This window comes from Pituophis catenifer, unplaced genomic scaffold, assembly GCF_029215685.1.
Source record: "Pituophis catenifer annectens isolate HBS135680 unplaced genomic scaffold, rPitCat1.0.hap2 SCAF_2, whole genome shotgun sequence".
Classification (NCBI taxonomy): domain Eukaryota; kingdom Metazoa; phylum Chordata; class Lepidosauria; order Squamata; family Colubridae; genus Pituophis; species Pituophis catenifer.
The window spans coordinates 11,718,234-11,741,282 of record NW_027256882.1 but is presented as its reverse complement, the minus strand read 5'-3'; the positions used below and the strand labels follow the sequence as shown (position 1 = coordinate 11,741,282).

Genomic DNA, 23,049 nt, shown 5'->3' with positions numbered 1-23,049 from the left:
TTCCTTTTCAATATTTAGGCGCAGAATGAGGAATTATGCTGATCCCTAAGGGACAATATAAGCCACAGGTTAAAATGTCAATCAGGAATCTCCCAACTCCTTGTTGAGTAAGCCACTTTCCAGGAAGGGATGCCAACTGTGATTGATGGTGCACCCAAGGCCTATCTCATCAGTTGTTTCCATAAGATGTTGGATTTGCTGCCAAATTCTGCAGAATCAGCAACATTTATTCAGTAAAACAGCAGGGTTTTCCAAACAGTTCTTTCTCGAACCCTAGATTACTGTGAGAAATTGATGGGGTTCCATGAGATACAAAGAATGAATGAAAATTGATGCAGCTAACTTTTACAGTAGAATGTTGCTTCTCGATCCTGTTTCAATTAGCAGGCTGTATGACCTGAAAAATCTGACAAGAGAACTTACAGTACTTTCTGGTCTTGTATATTAACAAGAAAACAAACTCTCTGCTGCATAGTGTTTGTTCTTTAAAAAGAATACGTGCAAATCCTTCCTGGCCCTGTTCATTAATTGGGAATGTTTCCTTTCTGTTACAGAATCCCATATCTTTTGAAGAGGTAGCTGTATTTTTCTCTAAGGAAGAGTGGGCTCTGCTGGACTTGGACCAAAGAACCCTCTACAGAGAGATCATGATGGAAATTTCTGAGAACCTAGCCTCCATAAGTAAGTGATCCTTAGCCTGACTAGGTGGCTCAGTGGCTAAGACACTGAGCTTATCGATCAGAAAGGTCAGCAGTTCGAATCCCTAGTACAGGTCTCCTGCATGAGCAGGGGGTTGGACTAGATGACCTCCAAGGTCCCTTCCAACTCTGTTATTGTTACCTGATCCTCTTTGTTCTAGGTTCAGATAGCTGGGGAGAGTAAATCCAAAGTAAACAATATATTTGCTTTTTACAGCAAATGCTGGTTTATTCTGTTTTCCAGTGGAAGAAAATATCTTTTTTAACTGCACTGTTCCTCCCTGTGGTAGAAAGGGCTAAAATCTGTCTTTAGGCATAGTGTCCTTAGAGAAAGGAAAGAGCACCCTCCCAGTAGATTTCTGGTGTTGCCTCCCTTGGTTTGCATATTACCTTAGAAGCTCCTTTCATTCTTCTCTTTTATTTCTAAACTGATGGAATTTGAAAAATATCAGCATTACTAGGGATGAAACTGGTAGAAATTGGGCTGGACTCTGTTTGGATGGATTCTCAAAATGTTTGAAAACTTAGTGAAATGACCCTGCCATATTCCATAAGACCTTCTTGGTTATAGCTGCTACCTGCAGATCCAGAGACAGCTGTGGAAAAAGGAGGACTCCAAGGCTGGGTAGGTAGCTACTTTTTAAAAGAGAATGCAATCTTATCCCAGATATTTTCAGTTCCAAAATCCAGATTTTTCTTTATGTTTTTTTAAAATAATCTTTATTTACATTTTCCATTAAAAACAAAAGAACAACACATTATATAAATAACAAACAAAACATACAAGATAACACAACAACAACAAACAAAACTAGCATACCTATAAGCAGTACCTTAATAACCTAGTATTCAGTACTGTATATCTATATTATAATCTGGAGAAGACAGAACATCTTGCATATCTTTATAAAACAATTAGGTCTATCCGACCTCACTTTACTTGTATAATATAAATTTCTCAATAAATATAATTCCTCATCTAATTTGGGTTATATTTTCCTCTTCTCTAGCCACCTATAGAATTTTTCCCAAGATAAACATATTTGTGTTTGATCTCTGTCTTTTAATTTTTTGGTCAATTTATCTGCTTCTGCACAGTCTAAAATCTTCTTTATAATAGCTTCTTCTGTTGGGATATTTTGACTTTTCCAAAGTTGAGCGTACGCCAATCTCGCCGCTGTGATGATGTGTAGTGCAAGATACCATAAGTCTCTTTTAATACTTTCCAGTTTGGAGCCGAGCAGGCATGTCTCTGGTTGCCATTCGATCTTTTGATTTAAAATCTCATTCAGCCATTTTTTTAATTTTCCCCCAGAATTCTACTGCTTTCGGGCACGTCCACCACTGATGGTAATAGGTGCCACGCTCACACCCACATTTCCATCATTCCGCAGATTGTCCAGTGAACATTTTAGCTAGTCTATCGGGGGGAAGATGCCATCTGTATATCTTCTTGTAGATGTTTTCTTTGTATGCCATAGAGACTACTAATTTCATATTCTCCCACCAAATCTCTTGCCATTTCTCTAAATGAATTGAATATCCAAAGTTTTTCCCCCAGGCAGTCATTGTATCCTTAATTATCTCATCACCTATCTCTATTCTCATCAACAATTTATAAGTTTTCGAAATCATGCCTTTTTCTTGGCCCATCAAAATTTTGTCTAATTCTTGTAACTCACCGTTAATACCTTTCCTATCTCTGTCTTTGACGTCTGTATTTAGATTGGATCTGTAGATATGTCCACCAGTCCACTTGTACCTCTTGGGAGTTCAATTCCTGTTTAGATTTTAATTTTCCTTGTACATTCAGATTTTTCTTTATCAATGGTTCCTTCCTCTTACTTTAATTTCGATTTCTTTGTCCTCATCCAGTCCATTACTGTGTCCTTGGTGCTCTCTGTGTGTGCTTGTTTTTTTGCAGACGTCATGCAGGAAGAAAAGTTGTTCTTTGGTGAGAGTTGTCTGCACACAAATTTTTCCCATTTGCATGATGTCTGAAGTGTTTGATGCCCATATGAAGTACTAATAAAGGAGAATATTTGTAGCTCAGGGTTGACATGAGGGGTCCTTGGTGCTCTCTGAGCTTGCATACTTTGACCAAAGAACAACTTTTCTTCCTGCATGAAGTATGCAAGAAAACAAGCAAGCTCAGAGAGCACCAAGGACCCCTCACATCAACCCTGAGCTACAAACATTCTCCTTTATTAATGGTCCATTATTGTATCAAGGCAAATTTCAAGAGTGCCTATTGCTGCCTTGGAATTGATTAATAAAGAGCAGTAGAGCTGTGATAACAGCTTTCCCAAGTATCATGCCAACACTAAATTCACAAGGGACAAGAATACTATAGAACATTGTGCATCAACTACCTAGATGTCAAAGAAAAGCTCACATTCTGGATAACTGGATGACAGAAAGGAGGGAAGCTCCTGTAAAGTAGTGTCTCATTCATGATTCCACCACATGATCCATAATAATGGAAGAAAAGGAAGGGGGAGAAAATAAAAGATGCATCTAGATGGATTTGAAATCTGATGGTACCCTCAGTTTGTGCATTAACCAAATACAATGAATGTTTCTGTTTTATATCCAAAACAGGTGATGGACAGCAGAATGAGGATTATAAAAAACAAGCTGTGGAGATTTCCAGAAGAACCAAAATAAAAACTGGGAAAAGGAAATTTGGAAAACAGCAGGGACCAGAAATAAGAGAAGAAAGCCAGTTCAGCAATTGGATGGAGAAATCCCCTACTTCTCAAAGTGCAGAAATCCACATCTTTCTGGCCCAAGATGAGAAAGAAAAAACTTGTACAAAGTGTGGCAAAATATTCAGAGATAAATCAGATTTGTGTGAATATTGCAAAATTCAAAATAAAGAGAAGCATTATGAATGTATAGAATATGGGGAAAGTTGCGACTGGAGCTTTCCTCATAAATTACCTCAAAATATCCATATTGGAGAAAAACCTTATAACTGCACCGAGTGTGGAAAAAGCTTTCGGTGGAATTGTTGCCTTACTTCACATAAGAGGATCCATTCAGGAGAAAAACCATATAAATGCTTGGAATGTGGAAAAAGCTATAGTGGTTTGAGTCCATTTACTTTCCATAAAAGGATTCACTCAGGAGAGAAACCATATAAATGCCTGGACTGTGGAAAGAGCTTCAGAATGAGCAGTAATCTTACATCCCACAAGAGGACCCATACCGGAGAGAAACCATATAAATGTATGGAATGTGGAAAGAACTTCAGTAAGAGTGGTCATCTTAGCTCTCATAAAAGGATCCATACAGGAGAGAAACCCTATAAATGTCTGGAATGTGGGAAAAGCCTTAGTGACCTGAGTTCCTTTAAATCCCATAAAAGAATCCACTCAGGGGAAAAACCGTATAAATGTATGGTATGTGGGAAGAGCTTTTGCGCGAGTAGCTCTCTTACTTCCCATAAAAGGATCCACACAGGAGAGAAACCATACAAATGCTTAGAGTGTGGAAAGAACTTCAGTCAGAGTAGTTCGATGAATTCTCATAAAAGGATCCATATGGGGGAAAATCCATATAAATGTATGGAATGTGGAAAGATCTTCACTAAGAGTGGTCACCTTACCTCTCATAAAAGGGTCCACACAGGAGAGAAACCCTACAAATGTCTGGAATGTGAGAAAAGCTTTAGTAGCCTGAGTTCCTTTAATTCCCATAAAAGAATCCACTCAGGGGAAAAACCATATAAATGTATGGTATGTGGGAAGAGCTTTCGCACGAGTAGCTCTCTTACTTCCCATAAAAGGATCCACACAGGAGAGAAACCATACAAATGCTTAGAATGTGGAAAGAACTTCAGTCAGAAGAGTTCGCTGAATTCTCATAAAAAGATCCATACGGGGGAAAAACCATATAAATGTGTGGAATGTGGAAAGAGCTTCAGTATGAGCAGAAACCTTACTTCCCATAAAAGGATCCACTCAGGGAAAAACTGTACAAATGCTTAGAGTGTGGAAAGAATTTCAGGTGGAGCAGCCGTTTGATTTTCCATAAGCAGATCCACTCGGGGAAAAAACTGTATCAGTGTCTAGAATGTGGAAAAAAGGTTCAATGGCTTGAGTTCCTTTAATTCCCATGAAAGGATTCATACAGGAAAGAAACCATATAAATGCACTGAATGTGGTATATGCCTGGAATGTGGAAAAAGCTTCAGTATGAGTAGTAATCTTACTTCCCATAAAAGAATCCACAGGGGAGAAACCTTACAAATGCCTGGTTTGTGGGAAGAGTGATAATCTTACTTCTCATAAAAAGGCAGACATGGGATAGTGTCCCTGTAGGTGCTTATATACTGAGGAATAAACTTCACCCACAGCAATCATTTTATTTAAAATTCCCCGCAGTGTGTATATGGACTATGGATTGAGCTTCAGCAGCTTCCTTTTCTTAAAAAAACACTCAGTCTGAAAGCACTATACAAATATCTGAAGTATGTGGGGAAAAATACCAGCATGATTACCTTAGTTTGTATACACTGAAACACTTAGAACTGCCCCTTATTGGATAGGGCCCAATGCTCAAGCCGATCTTCCAAAATATTAGCAATTTTCCCCAGCTTGATGTCATATGCAAATGTGATACATTTCTCTTCTGAACTCTCTTCTAGCTCATTTACACAGATGTTGAAGAATACTGGGCTCAAGACAAAACGATGAGATGCCCAACTACATAATCCTGTTGGATTATATACAGTAGGCAAGAGCTTATTGATGTGGTGAAATAATGTATTTTGGATCATAATGAATTATAAGTAATTGAGAAACAATAAAGGTTATTTCCATTTCTCTTGAGAAGTATAGCACCCACCTACTTATCAGTCTAGGAATTAATAGATTTTTAAGAGGCAAAGTATCATAATGGAGGAATCCTAACCTGAAAATAGCAAGTTAATTCTTATGTTTGAAACCTTGAATTGGATCTGCTTCATAATGATCCCCATTATTTGTCTAAGCATTTTTTCATCTAGTGGAGGATTCCAAAAATTTGGTTTGAATATACCAGTTTTGCTTCTAAATTTTCATTCTTATTTTCATAAGTTCATTGTGTTAAATGTTAATAATTTGTGTGATATAAACACATAGTAAGAGTTGTGATTAGTACATGGTACAAAGTATGCTTTTGTGTTTTCTTTATTTTAAATAGAAAAAAATATAGAAATATTTACTTTTTCTAAATATTTTATAAAATGATTAACGTATATATGTATATGTATGTGTTTATGTATATATGTGTGTGTATGTATATATGTACGGGGTGGAATTCAAAAATTTTAGCAACCGGTTATCTGCCCCGTTGCTGGGTGGGCGTGGCCATGGTGGGTGTGGCCTACTCAGCATCCAGATAATGGCAGGGAGCATTTTTGCCCTCCCTAAGCTCTGGAGGCTTTCCTTGAGCCTCTGGGAGGGTGAAAACGGCCTCCCACAGGCTACTTCCGGAACTTCTGGGAGGCCCTTTTTTTTGCCCTACCCAGGCTCCGGAGGCTGGAGGCCCTCTGGAGGCCTGAAATGGGTCCGTTTCCAGACTTCCGGAACTTCTGGGAGACCCATTTTTCACCCTCCCAGAGTCTCCGTGCAGGCGCTGCATTTACCTGGCATCCAAAACAGGCTGCGTGGCAACTCCTGGAAGGGGAGGGGTGGGATGGGAGGGGCCAGCCAGTCCTTGCAACTACTGGTTCGGCGAACCAGATGTAAAATTAGCATCCGGTTCACCCGAACCAGTCCGAACCATTTGAATCCCACCCCGTATGTGTATGTACAGTATATGTATTGAAACACACGAACCTGAGACACTGCAACCATCATAAATGTGAGTCAGTTGTCAAGCATCTGAATATAAATCATGTGACCGTGGGGATGTTTCAATGGCCATAAGTGTGAAAAATGGTCATAAGTCACTTGTTTCGGAGCCGTTGTAACTTCAAACGGTCACTGAATGAACTGTTGTAAGTTGAGGACTATCTGTAGTTTGTTAGTGTTATGGGAAGATTTGAATCTTTTAAGTATTGTTATGTAATCAAACTTCTCCAAGGACTGTTTCTTTTCCAGGGAAGTTTGGCATTTAAAAAAAACAACATACACTTAAGTCACATTCCTTTGAACCCTGCTGTTGGAGAAAACTCCTTAGGATGCCACAGAATTCTCCTCTTTTGTAGATGCATGTAATATCACAACACCAATAAAAAAGGGTTGCACTTTGTGGTACAATGTTGTCATCATTTCCCCTCCCCAGTTGATCTTCTTGTGGATGTCTCTAGAAATGAGGACACCCAGGCAAAAAAAACCCAACAACCAACAACCATTCCAGTCAATGTACTAAAGGGTTACTTTAAAAACAAGATTTCACAATCTAGATCAGGGTTCTCCAAACTTGGCAACTTTAAGACTTGTAAAAGTTCATTAAGAATGCCAGCCTTCAGCCTAGAATGATTTGGGTGGGATAATAATAGACTACATTTGATAGCTTGTTGAGTTAGTACACTTTGCACATTCTCATTTTTCCAATTGATTGTACAACTTTCAGAAAGTAGCACTTAGAATTTCAACGACAGCACAAATGAGCACAAACCAAGAAGCAGACACATTTCATACACATTTAAGAAACTAGCCATCTGATCATTTTTATGTCTACATCACTTCTATCTAAACTTAAATGCAGCATTGCATTGTACCTTCACAAATTTTATTGTATTCATTTCAACAATTGTTGCATTGCCAACAAAATACTCTGGGAATGTTGTCATAAAATGAATCACTTCATGCTTCCTTAATTGAAAAATAACAACTTTGATTGCTTAATTTAAAAAGTTAACTAAGATACATTCCAAAACCGGAATTTTTTTCTACCAGCTAAGACAATTCAAAGAATAAAACAGCCCTTCTCTATTTGTATATGTGTGTTCATTAGATTTATATTCCAGGAACTCAATGGACCCTCTCTATCTTCTCCACAATAACCCTGCAAGGTAGGCTGCGCTGAGAGAAAGGTACTGGCCCAGAGTGCCCCAAGAAGCTTCCATGGCTGGATGTGGATTTGAAACAACCTTTGGGTATCAGCCATTGCAGGGCTGTATACAGATAGTCCTTGACTTACATTAGTTCATTTAATGACCGTTGAAAGTTACAATGGCACTGAACTAAGTGATTTATGACAGTTTCTCACATTTACGACCATTGTGGAATCCTCAGGGTCATGTGATCAAAATTGAGACGCTTGGCAGCTTGAGTCAGTTGCCAACCATCTGAATTTTGGTCGGTGACCATGGGGATGCTACAACAGTTGTAATTGTAAAAAAACGGCCATAAGTCACTTTTCTCAGTGCCATTATAACTTTGAATGGTCGCTAAATGAACTGTTGTAAGTTGAGGACTACCTGTATCAGATTCAACAGCAGCTGAATCTTTTTTCTTTCACTTATGTTCCCCAGATAATTCAGTTTCCCCCCTCCCTCTCTTTCCTATATCTATAGTTTCTCTGTCTGGAAGTGAATTTGCACTTACTTTATCTTTCCTTCGTCCCTTCTGCATCATGACCTGATGCTCTATCATTTTTGGCTGCATTTCACACTGTAGGAGGAAGGATCCTTTGTTCTCTATTTATCCCCTTACAAAAGAGATAATTCTCCTCATGGGCCTTTGTGTGCCATCTTTTTATTAACCTTCCTATTGGCGTTCCAATTTTAATCTGCCTTCTCTTTTTTGCTCCTTTCATTCAAAGAGGTTTAGATGAACCACTGTTCTCTGCTATTTCACATTTTCTGAGGTAAACTTTTCTAGAACCTAATCTTTTTATCATTTAAGATCCGGGTTTCCTTTGCCATTTTGCATTTTCTGAGGTAATGCTTTCAAGAACTTAATTTTTTTCCATTTAGGATCAGGTTTTCCTTCAATATTCTTTAATTTTCTTGAGAGAGCCTTGGTGCTCACTGAAATTGGTTGTTTTCTTCCAAAGGCTTTGTTACTCAAACTAGATAGTATCAGTGCTAGTGTAATTTTCTTTCCTTCAGGACCTCAATTTGGCTCTGCCACAGCTTTTCACCAGGTGTCAGGGCCACCATACTTTATTACCTCAGACCAGTGGTGGCCCCTCAAATAAACTGTTTCTTAGTATCTTCAATACAGTGGAAGCGCTTCAATCTTCAGTACCGACTTCAAATCGAAGTCTTCAAAGGACTTCGAGGCAGAAACCTTTCAGCGATAAGGCAATTTTACGAGAAAGGGAAGACGATGGCGTTTTACCTCAGGTGTTCCTCACAGGCGGGAGGTAAATATTAGCTCCGCCCTTTCCCTTTGTTCGGAATGTCACAATAACGGCTAAAGAGGCGGAGGAGGGGGGGGTAGTTTGAGAGGTCACGTGACTCCAGAATGCCGCTCTTTTTTGAGAAGAGAGAGCTCAACGCTACTACAGCGCGCAAGCGCGCGGGCGGGTCGGTTTCTCAGTGGGTTTGTGTTCGCCTCAGTCAAAAAGAGTTAATAATTTCTTTAAATGGCGACCTTTCCTCCATCCGTTTTTGGGCCTCCTTCCCTGTTTTCCCTCTCTCTTTCCCTCCCCACCTTTCAAATTCTGTCGACAATTCAATTCAATTCAATTCAACTGGTTTGGCAGAAGCGCTTAAAGTGGCTAAAACTTGGGGTTCCGCTGTTATGGGCTTCAGTTTGTTGGGGGAAAGGCATCCCTCACAAAAATACATCCCTGTATTTTTTCAGGGCTAAACGGAAATGTAGGTCACATATTTTGACCACCTAATGATAAGAGAGGAGTCAGTGGAGAAGAATGTTGGGAAAGAGGGAAGACTTTCTTATTCCATCAAGCTGGCCTGGCCTAAATCTTCTCCCCTTTTTAAATGTAAATTTTAATTTGTTTTAAATTATGGGGTATTTTAAATTCAGCCAAATTATTTAATTTGTTTTTAATTCATTTTAAATTTTTGTATTTATGTGTTTTATCTTGTGGCTGTTCACCGCCCTGAGTCCTTCGGGAGAAGGGCGGTATAGAAATTTAATAAAATAAAATAAATAAATAAATAAATGGAGAAGAGGGCAGAATAACAAGAGTTGGAAGGGACCTTGGAGGTCTTCTAGTCCAACCCCCTACTCAGGCAGGAAACCCTATTCCATTTCTGACAAATGGTTGTTCACTCTCTTTATAACCTCCTAACAACTGTTGGAGTCAAGTCGTTCCATTAATAATTCTAACTGTCATGAAATTTCTCCTTAATTCTAGGTTGCTTCTCTCCTTGATTAGTTTCCATCCATTGCTGCTTCTCCTGCGTTCAGGTGCTTTGGAAAACAGGTTGACCTTTCCTTCTTTGTGGCAGCACCTTAGATATTGGAATACTGCTATCATGCCACCCTTAGTCCTTCTTTTCATTCAACTTAACATACACAATTCGTATGTTACCGTTTTTCATACATTTTAGCTTCCAGTCCCCTAATCATCTTTGTTGCTCTTCTCTGCGCTCTTTCTAAAGTCTCAACCTCTTTTTTTATATCATGGCAGCCAAAACTGGATGCCATATTTCAAATGTGGTCTTACCAAGGCATTATAAAGTGGCATTAACACCTCATGTGATCTTGATTCTATCCCTCTGTATGAGATGGTTAGACAGTGTCATGGGTGCAATGAACATGAATTTGGGCAAATTCCAGAAGACAGTGGAAAATGGGGGCCTGGCATGCAGTAAATCATGGGCGACAAAGAGTTGGCCATGACGTTAAGAAGTTAAAAGGCTTTCCCAAAACATCCTTGATGAAACTCATGAAGGAATGAACCACCAGATGAAAATCAGGGGTGTTTTAATGTGAACATCTGGTCCTGGGTAACACTTGGACCTGGACAACCACCTCAAGGTATCCATTGGTCCTTCCAGTTTAGACAGTCCAAATGGAGAAGAAGTATGAATTAGCAGAAGACATTGTTTATTTAATCCATGTTTAGAAGTATGAACCCATACAGAGTCCCTGTTGTATGATAATGGTATATTACATATTCATCTTTTAAGAGTTTTTCCTAGTCCTTAAGATAGCTCAAGTTTATATTCACCATAGGGAACTTGTTAGAGACTTTTTCATCCTTCCTGCACCTGCTTCCAGAAAAATGGAGACAGAAAATGTATCCTAACCTTATAATTATCAAGACACAGTGATTTGCCTGAAACCCAAAGGTAATCTTCCATCAGCGCTGTGCTCAGCCTGATATAACACCTTGCCCTATCATGCCTGGACAGGCTAATGCCAAAATAAAATCGTGTACCATGGAGAGCTTAGGCTGAGATTTAGGGCAGGGATAGAGATAATGCCAATGTAAGAATTAATATAATCCTCTTTGCTAGTGTTGAAACATTGGCCAGATTCAGTTCCTGATATGACCTTTAGTTCAGCAAGAAGGGAAGAGATTTTCAAAGGTGGAGCTGGAACATTATGTTCTCTTTTCTTCCTCCTGTTGCTTCTGCCCAATGCAGCCAGCAGGAAGCCAAAGATGAAATGCCCATTGAATTTCATCACAGATCAGGAAGGGTTCCAGAGTTATTATCGATCAGGAGACTTCCATATTGGTGGGATTCTCCCTGCAACCCCTGTCATGTTTCACCCATTTGTGTTCCAACAATCTCCTTCCACCAAACTTGCAAAGTAAGTTGTTTGACAGAAATGAATGTAATATTATTAAATGTGATTCAGCTTTCATGAGCCCCTGATGACTCTGTCCGTCAAGGACAGCATTTTCTATCTTACTCATGGAGAAAAATTGATTTTACCAGTTGCTGCTTTTTACTGTCTTTAGAGAGAAGGAAATATAAAATATTTCTCCAGGCCTTGCTGCCTCTCATTCAGGAGTTGCTGTCATTCACTTTAGATATTTTCAGCATTTATCCAAAGAAACCAAGGTAGTATGTGAGACTGTTGTGCATACTGTATCCTTGAACCAGATTTTTATTACTCTCAGTGAACAATCCAGAATAAGACGATAATTGAGCAAAGACCTTTTTATCTGATTTTCCTTTTTATATCTCAAAGAAGAAGAAAAAGAAAAGACAGAAGGGCAGAAAGAAAATATAAAAAGACACAGAAAGGAGCTCGCAATTTCTTTTGTGGCAAATACAAGTATGATTACAAAAATATATCTTACGTAGATGATCACTTGAATATGAGCCAGCTATGTGCAGCAGCCACCAAAAATGCTAATACAATCCTGGGTTGTTTAAACAGAAGCATAGTATCAAGATCGCGTGAAGTATTAGTGCCACTTTACAAAATCCTAGTAAGACCACACCTGGAATACTGCAACCAATTTTGGTCACCATACTACAAAAAAGATGTTGAGACTTTGGAAAAAGTTCAGAGAAGAGCAACTAAGATGATAAAGGTCTGGAGACTAAACCATATGAAGAACGGCTGCAGATTTTGGGTTTGGCTAGTCTAAAGAATAGAATAATGAAGGGTGATATGATAGTAATATTCCAGTATTTGAAGGGCTGCCACAAAGAAGAGGGGGTCAAATTATTCTCCAAAGCACCAGAGAGCAGGACAAGAAATAATGGTTGGAAACTGATCAAAGGACAATTAACCAGTGAAATAGCTTGCCTTCAGAAATTGTGGGCACTCCATCATTGGAGGTTTTTAAGAAGAGACTGGAAAGTCACTTGTCTGAGACTGAATAGGTTCTGCTTGAGCAGGGGGCTAGACTATTCCTATTCTATTCTATTCTGTTCTATTCTATTCTATTCTATTCTATTCTATTCTACTCTACTCTACTCTACTCTACTCTACTCTACTCTACTCTACTCTATTCTGATAATCTTTCTGCTTCTATTGGTTGAGACATTAGTGATCAACGAAGTGTATTTCTGATTAGTCATCCTACCTAGAATTGAGAAATGTATTAAATTAGGGAACTGGAGGCTAAGACATATAAAGAACAGTTGCTGGAATTGGGTATGTCTACTTTAATGAAAAGAAGGACTAGGGGTGACATGATAGTGGTATTCCAATATCTCAGGGGTTGCCACAAAGAAGAGGGAGTCAACCTATTCTCCAAAGCACTTGAAGGCAGGACAAGAAGCAATGGATGGAAACTCATCAAGGAGAGAAGCAACTTAGAACTAAGGAGAAATTTCCTGACAGTTGGAACAATTAATCAGTGGAACAACTTGCCTCCAGAAGTTGTGGATGCTCCAACACTGGAAGCATTTAAGAAGAGATTGGACAACCATTTGTCTAAAATGGTATAGGGTTTCCTGTCTGAGCAAAGAGTTGGACTAGAAGACCTCCAAGATCCCTTCCAACTCTGTTATTCTAATTCTAAAGGAACAACTAAAGCATCTAAAGCATCCACACTTGGATTCAATAAATATATATACTTTATGTACCATATACTGTTGTTTCTTGTGGTAATTGTTGCCACTGGGGATAAATATCCTTAGAAATTATTTATTTCTCCCCCCACCCCCTCAGAAGAGACCTCTACATTTAGAGATTGGTCATGCCAGAATCTGTACATTTTGTGTCCACTTACTAATGCAATCCAGAAAGTTTTGTTAATGTAGAAGTATATATATAGTCCACTATTTAATAAAATCCTCAGCCCTTACTTCAATGTTTCACCATAATGCTTCTGAGGTGGAAGTGGCCCTTGAGATCCAAGACGAAATCTAAGCACATGTCAAGAAAAGATTTTGGTGTTCGGTAATGAAAAATTTGATCGGTAGTGTATCACTGAATAGAGAGTTAGAAAAAAAGCTGATCTGATGCAAATATTTTATTGCAGCAAAGGGCAACTATTGTACTGGAACATCCTGTCCTACCTTTTTACTGTCTATGAGATCAACCATAACCCTCAACTATTGGCCAACATCACCCTGGGTTACAATTTATTGGACAATTATTTTGATGCGAGGAGTACTTCCGAAGCCATGGCAGACCTCCTCTCAACTGGACAGACCAATATTCCAAACTACCACTGTGGGAGGCAGAACAGTTTACTGGCAATCATCGAAGGCACACATTCTGATACTTCTAAGCAGATTTCAACCATGTCAGAAATCTACAAAATCCCACAGGTATGACTATAATGTCTGGCTGGAAAAAGCATGTTTATTGGTCTGAAATAGGTTTTGAACATGTAAAGTGAACTTGTAAAACATTGCATGACTCAGTGAGCAAGGAACTGTGGATATAAGATGATGCTTGAACAATAGGGAAATATGTGGATGGAAGGTTTAAAATTCACACTAAACTATCATTTAAAATAAAATGTTTATAAGATGATATATTGCTGGTATTTAACACTGGATAAGTTACCTAGAATGTATAAAAAGTATTTCAAATGAATGTTGGAAATGTAAAAGTAAAGAAGGGATCTTTTATCATTTATGGTGGACATGTGATAAAGCAAAGAAATTTTGGAGTAAGATTCAACTAATCAAGGAGAGAAGCAACTTAGAACTAAGGAGAAATTTCCTGACAGTGAGAACAATTAATCAGTGGAACAACTTGCCTCCAGAAGTTGTGAATGCTCCAACACTGGAAGTTTTAAGAAGATGTTGGATAACCATTTGTCTGAAGCGATGTAGGGTTTCCTGCGTAAGCAGGGGGTTGGGCTAGAAGACCTCCAAGGTCCCTTCCAACTCTGTTATTCTATTCTATTCATATTTTAATACAGAAAATTGTTAAAACAAGGATAAAGATGAAACCAAAAACTTTTCTTTTGGGTTTAATGGAAAAAGACTTGGGGGGAAAAAATCGGAACTTTGATCTTATATTTGTTGGCGGCAGCATGACTATTGTATGCACAAAAATTGAAGGACAATTCAATTCCCACCATGGACGAATGGCTACAGAAGTTGAAGGAGTTGGTGAAATTGATCGTTTTGATCGAAGAAAAAAAATACTTTTGTTGCTACATGGACTTCTGGACTTTGTGCTTCAGGTGGAAAAAAATGAAACTTTGATTTTGGGTTTTACTCATTAGATTGATTTGTTGTTATAGAAATGGCTAGTTTATATTATTATGGAAAAATAAAAAGTTGAGGTTGGATGTTCATACTTTATTCTACTGCAACTAAGGGACTTGGAAGTCAATGTTTCGTTTTGTTTTCTTCCTCCCCTCCTTACTTTTTTCCCTTCTCCAATCTGTGTCCTACTATTTGCTTTTGTATTTTTATATTTTATTCTATAATCTAATGTTTAAAAATTTTTTTTTAAAAGGAACATATGAAGAGCCGTGGTGGCGCAGTGGTTAGAATGCAGTACTGCAGGCTACTTCTGCTGACTGCCGGCTGATTGCAGTTTGGCAATTTGATTCTCACCAGCTCAAAATTGACTCAGCCTTCCTTCTTCCGATGTCAGTAAAATGAGGACCCAGATTATTGGGGGCAATATGCTGACTCTGTAAATCGCTCAGAGAGGGCTGTAATACAATACATTATTATAAAAGTAAAATACAATACATTTAATCCCATTTTATTAAAGATACTACAGGTTATGGAGTTCTTGATGCTAAGAAGCAATATTTCCAATTGTGTAGGTTAAATTAAGTGAGGGTTTTTTGGTTCATTTTATTAACAGTGCCTTATCTTCTCCGATCATAGTTAAAATTTGGATTTTTAAAATAAAAGGAAGGAATATAAAGTTGGCTTATTTGACTAAAAGAGATATGTTGTTATCTCTGGTAACCCTTAATGGACTTTTGCTGATCAAGACTAAACATCAAGGCTTTAAGTGTTTGTTTATAGACAAGTGATGGAATACGGGAAAAAAAGATAATTTGTATTTTATGAGAAGGTGATAAATTACTAAAATAGCTTATACTTGTGATGAAGCAGGGAGTCATTTTTATATATTCCTTTTTCTTTACCATATTCTTATTTTTTTCTTTTTTCTTTCTATTCTTTGTTTTCTGCAATTTCTATTTTTTTGTATTAGTTTTTATCTTTTAGTTGTAATTTTTCAATAAATTACTATTTAAAATATTGGATGTTGCAATCCTGCTTGCAGCTAAGAAGAAAAAGGGAGGGAAATGTGTCTTGCTAGGAGGTGTCAGTCTGCAAGATCCCAACCCCTATGTATCATGAGGTCAAGAAATCATTTGTGGACTCCTTAATGCAGGCAAGCATATATCTGAGGGCAGGGGTAGGCTTCAAAGATTTTAGCAAGGTGTTCTCTGCCCAGTTGTTGGGTGGACGTGGCCATGGTGGGTGTGGCCTAGTCGGCCTTCTGCGCCACGGTGGGAGGGGGCATTTTTGCTCTCCCCGGACTCCGGAGGCTTTCCTCAAGTCTTCGGGAGGGCGAAAACGGCCTCCCCAGGCTCATGAGGGCTTCTGGAGGCCCCAAACGGGCCTGTTTTTCGCACTCCCCGAGCCTCTACATGTGCCTTGCACTTACCTGCATCCAAAATGGGCTGCCTGGGAACTCCTGGGAGGGGTGGGGTGGGGTGGGCAGGGCCAGCCAGGAGTGGGATTTGGGGGTTCTCCAAACTGCACAGAATCTTAGCTAGAAGTTCTCCCTAAATCCTGTGAACCCCCAGCAGCCCACCCCTGTCTGAGGGTTGTCGTGGAAACCAGGGACCAAGGCAAAGACCTGTCTTATCCCTTCCTCTGTAGGTCAGCTATGGTTTTGTTTCTCAGACTTTCAATGAGAAAAATCAGTTCCCATTCATGTACCGTATGGTCCCCAAAGAAGAACATTTCTACCAAGGGATTGCCAAGATGCTCCTGAATTTCGGATGGAATTGGATCGGTCTCGTTACTCCAGACTCTGAAAATGGAGAGAGATTCATCAGGACCTTTGTCCCAGTGCTCGTTCAGAATGCAATTTGTCCAGTTTTCATATACCGCTCCCCAGTTTTAACCAAAGAAAGAATCAGCTTTGAATTTGAATTATTCCGTCTTTGGAACAACGTCAGTGTGCTGATTTATTATGGAGAATATCGTTTTTTCTATGGCACAATATGGCTTATGCAAGCTATAATTGAAAAATTCATCAAGCCCATTGTGAGTAAAGTCTGGGTGACCACCGCTTCATGGGATCTTTCCTTGAATTTAGACCTTGAGATTTTGCTTGCCCCACAAACACATAGCTTCTTTTCCTTCTTAATCCACAGAAAAAAAGAGGTTAACTATGAGGCGACACGGGCAGTCTTAAGGGTTTTGAGCCATTTTCAGACGAATGCATTTAACTGCTTATATTCAAGGCATGGGCTATCAAGGAGAGGAAGGAAACGGTGTCAAGAGAAGGAAAACCTGGAGTCTCTGCCTAAAGAGTTGATTGATAAAAACCTGTCTCTAGACAGCTACAACATTTACAGCATCCTCCAGGCTCTGGCACATTCCTTAAATGCTGCACATTTATCAAGATCCAGACAAAAGACAAGAGTCCACAATGGCAGGCAAGCTCCGTTGAGGATTCAGTCATGGCAGGTATTGATTTTTCCTTCTCATCTCTTGCTGAAAAAATAATCAGTATTCTGGTTTATGATGAGCTTGGTGGACTCGGAAAGCATTTCTCCCTGATCCATTCCATATTCTCTGTTGATAGAAGACCGATCCCTATCCCAGTGGTGAAATCCAATTTTTTTTACTACCAGTTCTGTGGGCGTGGCTTGGTGGGTGTGGTGTGGCTTGGTGGCCGTGGCTTGGTGGGCATGGCAGGGGAAGGATACTGCAAAATCTCCATTCCCAGCCCACTCCAGGGGAAGGATACTGCAAAATTGAGTCCTACTGAGTCCACTAGGAGAAGGGCGGTATACAAATTGAAATAAATAAATAAATAAATAAAATTCCCATTCCCTCCCCACTCCTGGGGGAACGATATTGCAAAATCTTCATTCCCACCCACTCTGGGGCCAGCCAGAGGTGGTATTTACCTGTTCTCCGAACTGCTCAAAATTTCCGCTACCGGTTCTCCAGAACCTGTCAGAACCTGCTGGATTTCACCCCTGCTCCATCACATCCAACAGTTGTTCTTTTCTACACTGCACTGGTGAAACTACATCTGGAGTTTGCAGAGTCCTGGACATACATCTCCAAAAGGATAGGTGAAAATAGATTCAGAGGAGGTGACAAAGATAAGGGAGATTTGAGGATATGACAAAGGAGGACTTGGTGAAGGAACCTGGAATCCCCAGTCTGGAGAAAAGACAACTGAAGGGAGATATTATCTCAGTGTTCACAAATGTGCCATAAGGAAGATGGTTTGGAACTATTCTCCATGGCCATAGGAATTAGGACTAGAAAAATAGGTTTTAAATTGCAGTTACCTGGATGTTGTTAAAGAACAAAGAAAAACTTCCTAATTGTAACATACAACAGTCTATTCATGGAAGTTGTCCGTTGTTCATCTCAGGAGGTTTTTGAGAAGAGGCTGGAAAGCCACGTCTTGAGGATTGGTTATCCTGCACATTCACAGGTTTGGATAAGGTCAACTTTGTGATCTTTTCCAACTCCACAGTCTTATGATTAAAAGTCTTGTCTAGTTCATCCCTTCTCTGGTTGCTATTGAAGAAACTGACTTCCAATTATTTCGTGGTTCAGTTTTGTTACAATTGGGCAGATAGCGACACAAATTTACTGATTCTTGGACTGAGCTAGCTGCATGACTTATTGGGAGAGTGGTCAAAAGAATAATTGGGAACAAGAAGGGAAGTCTATCTGTTGTGGCCTGTCGGCCGCCGGCCCCTCAAACAGCCAAATCAGAGGAGGAGGAGGCATGGAAGTCAGAGTCAGCATCATGGCAACTGAGAGCTCCAAGGGAGAAGAGAGAATGGAGCTGGCAGAGAGAGAGAGACAGAGGCAGAGCCTGGGCTATCAGTCAGCCCTCAGATGGAGAGTCAACAGCCCCCAGGTCTGGAGGTGGCTGATGAGGAAGAGGAGGAATAGCTGGGTCCAGTGCCTGATGCATGGATGCACAGCAGCCACCACTGCTAGCAAAGCCCCATCCTAGTTCTGGGGATAAAAGACAGGGGATGGAGATGACTATTTGTTTTCCAGCCGGACAGACTTGTTAGCCAGCGGTGAGAGAGAAACTTTTTGCCGGGGCTGCTAGTGCTCCTAATAAAGGAAACTTTGAGTTAACTTTAGAGTTAATGTCGTGTTTGGGGAGCTGAGTGAGAACACTATCCTTCTCTACCTTATCTCATTCTACCAATGCTTATCTACCAGGGACTATATTTAAAGTTCCTTTGTTTACTAGGTGGAAGTGGAAATGATCCTAAATTTCTAAAGATGCTTTCAACAGAAAATCCAAAATGTTCTAATATTTAAAATGCTTAAAACTCCTGCCTAAAAATTAACCGTGGGATCATTCATTCCAATTATGCCTAACAGAGGAAATCTTAGTGCTCACATTTGTTTCATTCTCCAAAGAGGAAAAATTAGCAAGCCATTTCTTTTCCCAGACGTGCAAGTTTGTTATCTTTGAAGATTAAAACGTCAAGGGGACAGAGCTGAACAATCTCAATGGGTCTCCTGTTGCTGAACACTGACATTATTTTTCCCACCATTCCAGCTTCACTCTTTCCTAAGAAATGTCCACTTTTACAATACTTCCATAGATGGCGTGTATTTGGATGAAAAGGGGGAACTGGTTGCGGCGTATGACATCATGAGATGGATAGTGTTTCCCAACCGGTCCCTTGGAGCAGTCAAGTTTGGGAAGATAGACAGACAAAGGGGATTTGATGAGATGAAATTCACTCTTTACCAGAATGTCAGAATCTGGACCAAGCGGTTTAACCAGGTAGGAACTAATGGAACCATTTGTAATACATATAGACTAAAGGGTGAAGACATCAATAACTTAATTTTGGGTGGAAAATTAAGTTATTGAGTCTTCCTTTTCTCTCCGAAATTTCCATGATCAGCACCTAACACTATTTCATCTACCTTGTTTTAGGTCCTTCCTCAGTCCAGATGTACTAAAAGCTGTCAGCCTGGACAGGCCAAGATGGTTTTGGAAGGAAAGGCCCCTTGCTGCTATGCTTGCTCCTTGTGTGCAGAAGGAACCATCTCCACTCAGGAAGGTGGGTAACCCCGTGTGTGTGTGTGTGTGAGGGGATTCTCCTTCCACATCCAGAGATGCTCACTAGTGACTGTGGGCCTGCCACTCATTCTGAGTCCTGTTACTGAAAAAGGGAACTCTGTTACCCTGTAATCCTAGATGAAAATTGAGATTAATTTATTCATTTGTCTATTTATACGCTGCTTGGCTCTAACACAACTCTGGGCATCCTCCAATATAATTTCAAGGCAATATAACTAAACAATATAAAAAGAGTATTAAAGAAAAAAGAAAAAAATCAGGCTTCCAGAAAAATAACATTACCTTAAATAAACCACTCCTCTCCAGGGCTTGTCTGAGGAAGGACAGGTTGTGGACCCTATGAATCTGGGGTGGAGGGATGGATGTCATTCCAGAGCAGGGGTGAAATGGTCCTGGTTCGGACTGGATCGCCCAATCCAGTAGTGATGGTGGCAGGTGGTTCGGAGAACCGGTAGCAAAAATCCCTGCAAAAATTTCTCACTTGGCAACATAAATTTTGGGCTCAATTGTGGTTCTAAGTCAAGGACTACCTGTATCTAATTTCTATAGCATATTACTTGAGTATGATATACCCTTAACACAAATTTTAGAAACCACGGGATCCATATTTTGAAGCTATTTGACACCTGAAGCAGGGGTGAAATGCTACCAGTTCGCTCCGTTCAGGAGAACCAGTAGTGATAAAAACTACCGGTTCAGGCGAACCAGTAGTAAAGAAAAAGCTACTGGTTCGGTCAAACCTGTAGTTAAAAAAGCTACTGGTTAGAGCGAACCGGTAGTTAGCTACCAGCGGTTTAAAAAGCTACCGATTCGGACGAACCGGTAGTTAAAAAAAATTCCGACGATTAGCTGTGGCGCGGGGTTTAGCTTTACTAGAAAGTAGGAAATCCTGCATTCTAGCAAAGCTAAATTGCACGCCACAGCTGATCCCCCCTCACGCATAGCACATGCCAAAAGGAGGCTTGAGAAGGTAAGTAGCACAGCAGGGCGGGATCAGCTGTGCAGCGGGGTTTAGCTTTGCTAGAAAGCAGGAAATCCTGCTTTCTAGCGAAGCTAAACTGCCGCCACAGCTGATCCCCCTCCTCGCTTCTACTTAACTTCTCAAGCCTCCTTTTGGTGCACACTGTGCATGCGCATGTAGTACGCATTTGGCACACAGCGCGCATGCACGGCCAGTGAACCGATAGCAAACCGGTTCGGATTTCACCACTGACCTGAAGTTTTATACCTGATTTTAAAAAAGATGAACAACCAATTAAAGTATCATTTAGCAAAGTTTTCTAAGAGCCAGTAGGAAGAAGTCCATTCAAACTAGCCAGTATAATAAAGTAACTCTTAGAGGTTAGATTTTAAATCATAATTTACAATTTATACAATAAATACAATTTACAAAGTACAATGGCTCAATTCTAACAGCATATTAGAATAAATTGAAGCTATGGGGCCACCTTTAGAACAGATAATCCTGGAGGAAATTTGTATATATATATATGGTTGCCAAGATAAAATATCAACTGGATAATAATCATCAATCATGTTTACCGTTAATAAGATTAGGATTCATTTGTTAAAATGGTATGCTGCTAAATCTTTCCAGACTCACAGTGGCTTATAACAATGAGAGTTGAGATGGTTCAGGGAGATGAAATATAATTTCCTGCTTAGTTCTCCATGTCTCAACAACATTTTCTTCCAAGATTTACTCTGAGCCCAGGATGTGAGTTCTGCATCATTACACCAAGAACATCTTAGAGAGGCAATAGAACTTGGATGAAATTCAGTCAATACTATTGCTTAAATTAAGCAGTTTATTTGCTTTAATTTATCATACTTTAAAAAAAAACAGAAGACATAATGCATTGATCACAGTATGTATTCCATAGGATTAATAAGAGCTCTGGTGGCACAGTGGTTATAAGGCAGTATTGCAGGCTAATTCTGCCGACTGCTAGAAGTTTGATTCTCACTGGTTCAAGGTTGAGTCAGCCTTCCATTCTTCCAAGATCAGTAAAATGAGGACCCAGATTGTTGGGGGCAATATGTTGATTCTGTAAAGTGCTTGAAGAGGGCTGTAAAGCACTGTGATGTGAAATGGTAGATAAGTCTAAGTGCTATTATTGCTTTATTCTGAATTACATTAATAGTTTTTATGGCTGTTATCAGTGTTGGGATTCAGCCAGTTCGCACCACTTCGGGAGAACCGGTTGTTAACTTTCTGAGCAGTTTGGTGAACTGGTTGTTGGAAGAAATCATTAGGGCAGATAACCGGTTGTTAAATTATTTGAATCCCACCACTGGCTGTTATGCTAACTATTTTAATTTATGGAGACATAGAATTGATGCCAGTGATTCTTAAACCATTCATCAACTTCTTCTTAGATGCAAGTGATTGCCACAGATGTCCAGAAGATCAGCATCCAAACAGAGGTCGATATCAATGTATCCCTAAGATTATAACGTTCCTGTCTTATGAAGAATATTTGGGCATCATCCTGGCTTCTTTGGCTTTATTCTTATCATTAATCACCGGTTTTGTGTTAGGAATGTTCATTAAATTTCTACAAACTCCAATCGTTAAGGCGAATAACCGGGACCTCTCCTACATCCTCCTCATCTCCCTCCTGTTTTCCTTCTTGACCTCCTTCCTGTTCATTGGCCAACCGAAGAAAGTTACCTGCCTTCTCCAACAAACAATGTTTAGCATTATTTTCACAGTTGCTGTGTCTTCAGTTTTGGCCAAAACATTAATGGTGGTACTGGCCTTCCTGGCCACAAAACCGGGAAACAAAATCAAGAGATGGTTGGGAAAGAGTTTGGCCAACTCTATTGTTTTTTCTTGCTCTGGTCTCCAAGCTCTCATCTGTATCATCTGGTTGGCGGTTTCTCCTCCATTTCCTGATTCTGACATGCACTCCCAGCCTGAACAGATTGTCCTGAAGTGCAATGAAGGCTCTGTCATCATGTTTTACAGCGCCCTTGCTTACATGGGCTTTTTGGCTGCCGTCTGTTTCACGGTGGCTTTTCTGGCCAGGAAGCTGCCTGGGGCCTTCAACGAAGCCAAGCTGATCACCTTCAGCATGCTGGTCTTCTGCAGCGTCTGGATCTCCTTCTTGCCCACCTACCTGAGCACCAAGGGGAAGTACATGGTGGCTGTTCAGGTCTTCTCCATCTTGTCCTCCAGTGCTGGCCTTTTGGGCTGCATCTTCATGCCCAAGTGCTACATTATTATCTTGAGGCCTGATCTGAATACAAAAGAACAAATAACAGGAAAAAAGTAA

At 39.9% G+C, this 23,049-nt stretch overlaps 1 protein-coding gene and 1 pseudogene across 1 annotated transcript; both read left to right on the top strand.

Annotated features, from left to right (window-relative positions):
• LOC139309839 (zinc finger protein with KRAB and SCAN domains 7-like) overlaps positions 1–6,946 on the top strand; it is a 22,591-nt pseudogene extending 15,645 nt beyond the window's left edge.
• LOC139309838 (vomeronasal type-2 receptor 26-like) lies at positions 4,898–23,049 on the top strand. The gene is made up of 8 exons (XM_070934040.1): positions 4,898–4,958; positions 8,861–9,002; positions 13,503–13,794; positions 16,336–16,725; positions 16,897–17,151; positions 19,238–19,468; positions 19,625–19,751; positions 22,151–23,049. The coding sequence occupies exons 1-8, from the start codon at positions 4,898–4,900 to the stop codon at positions 23,047–23,049; spliced, it is 2,397 nt and encodes a 798-aa protein (XP_070790141.1).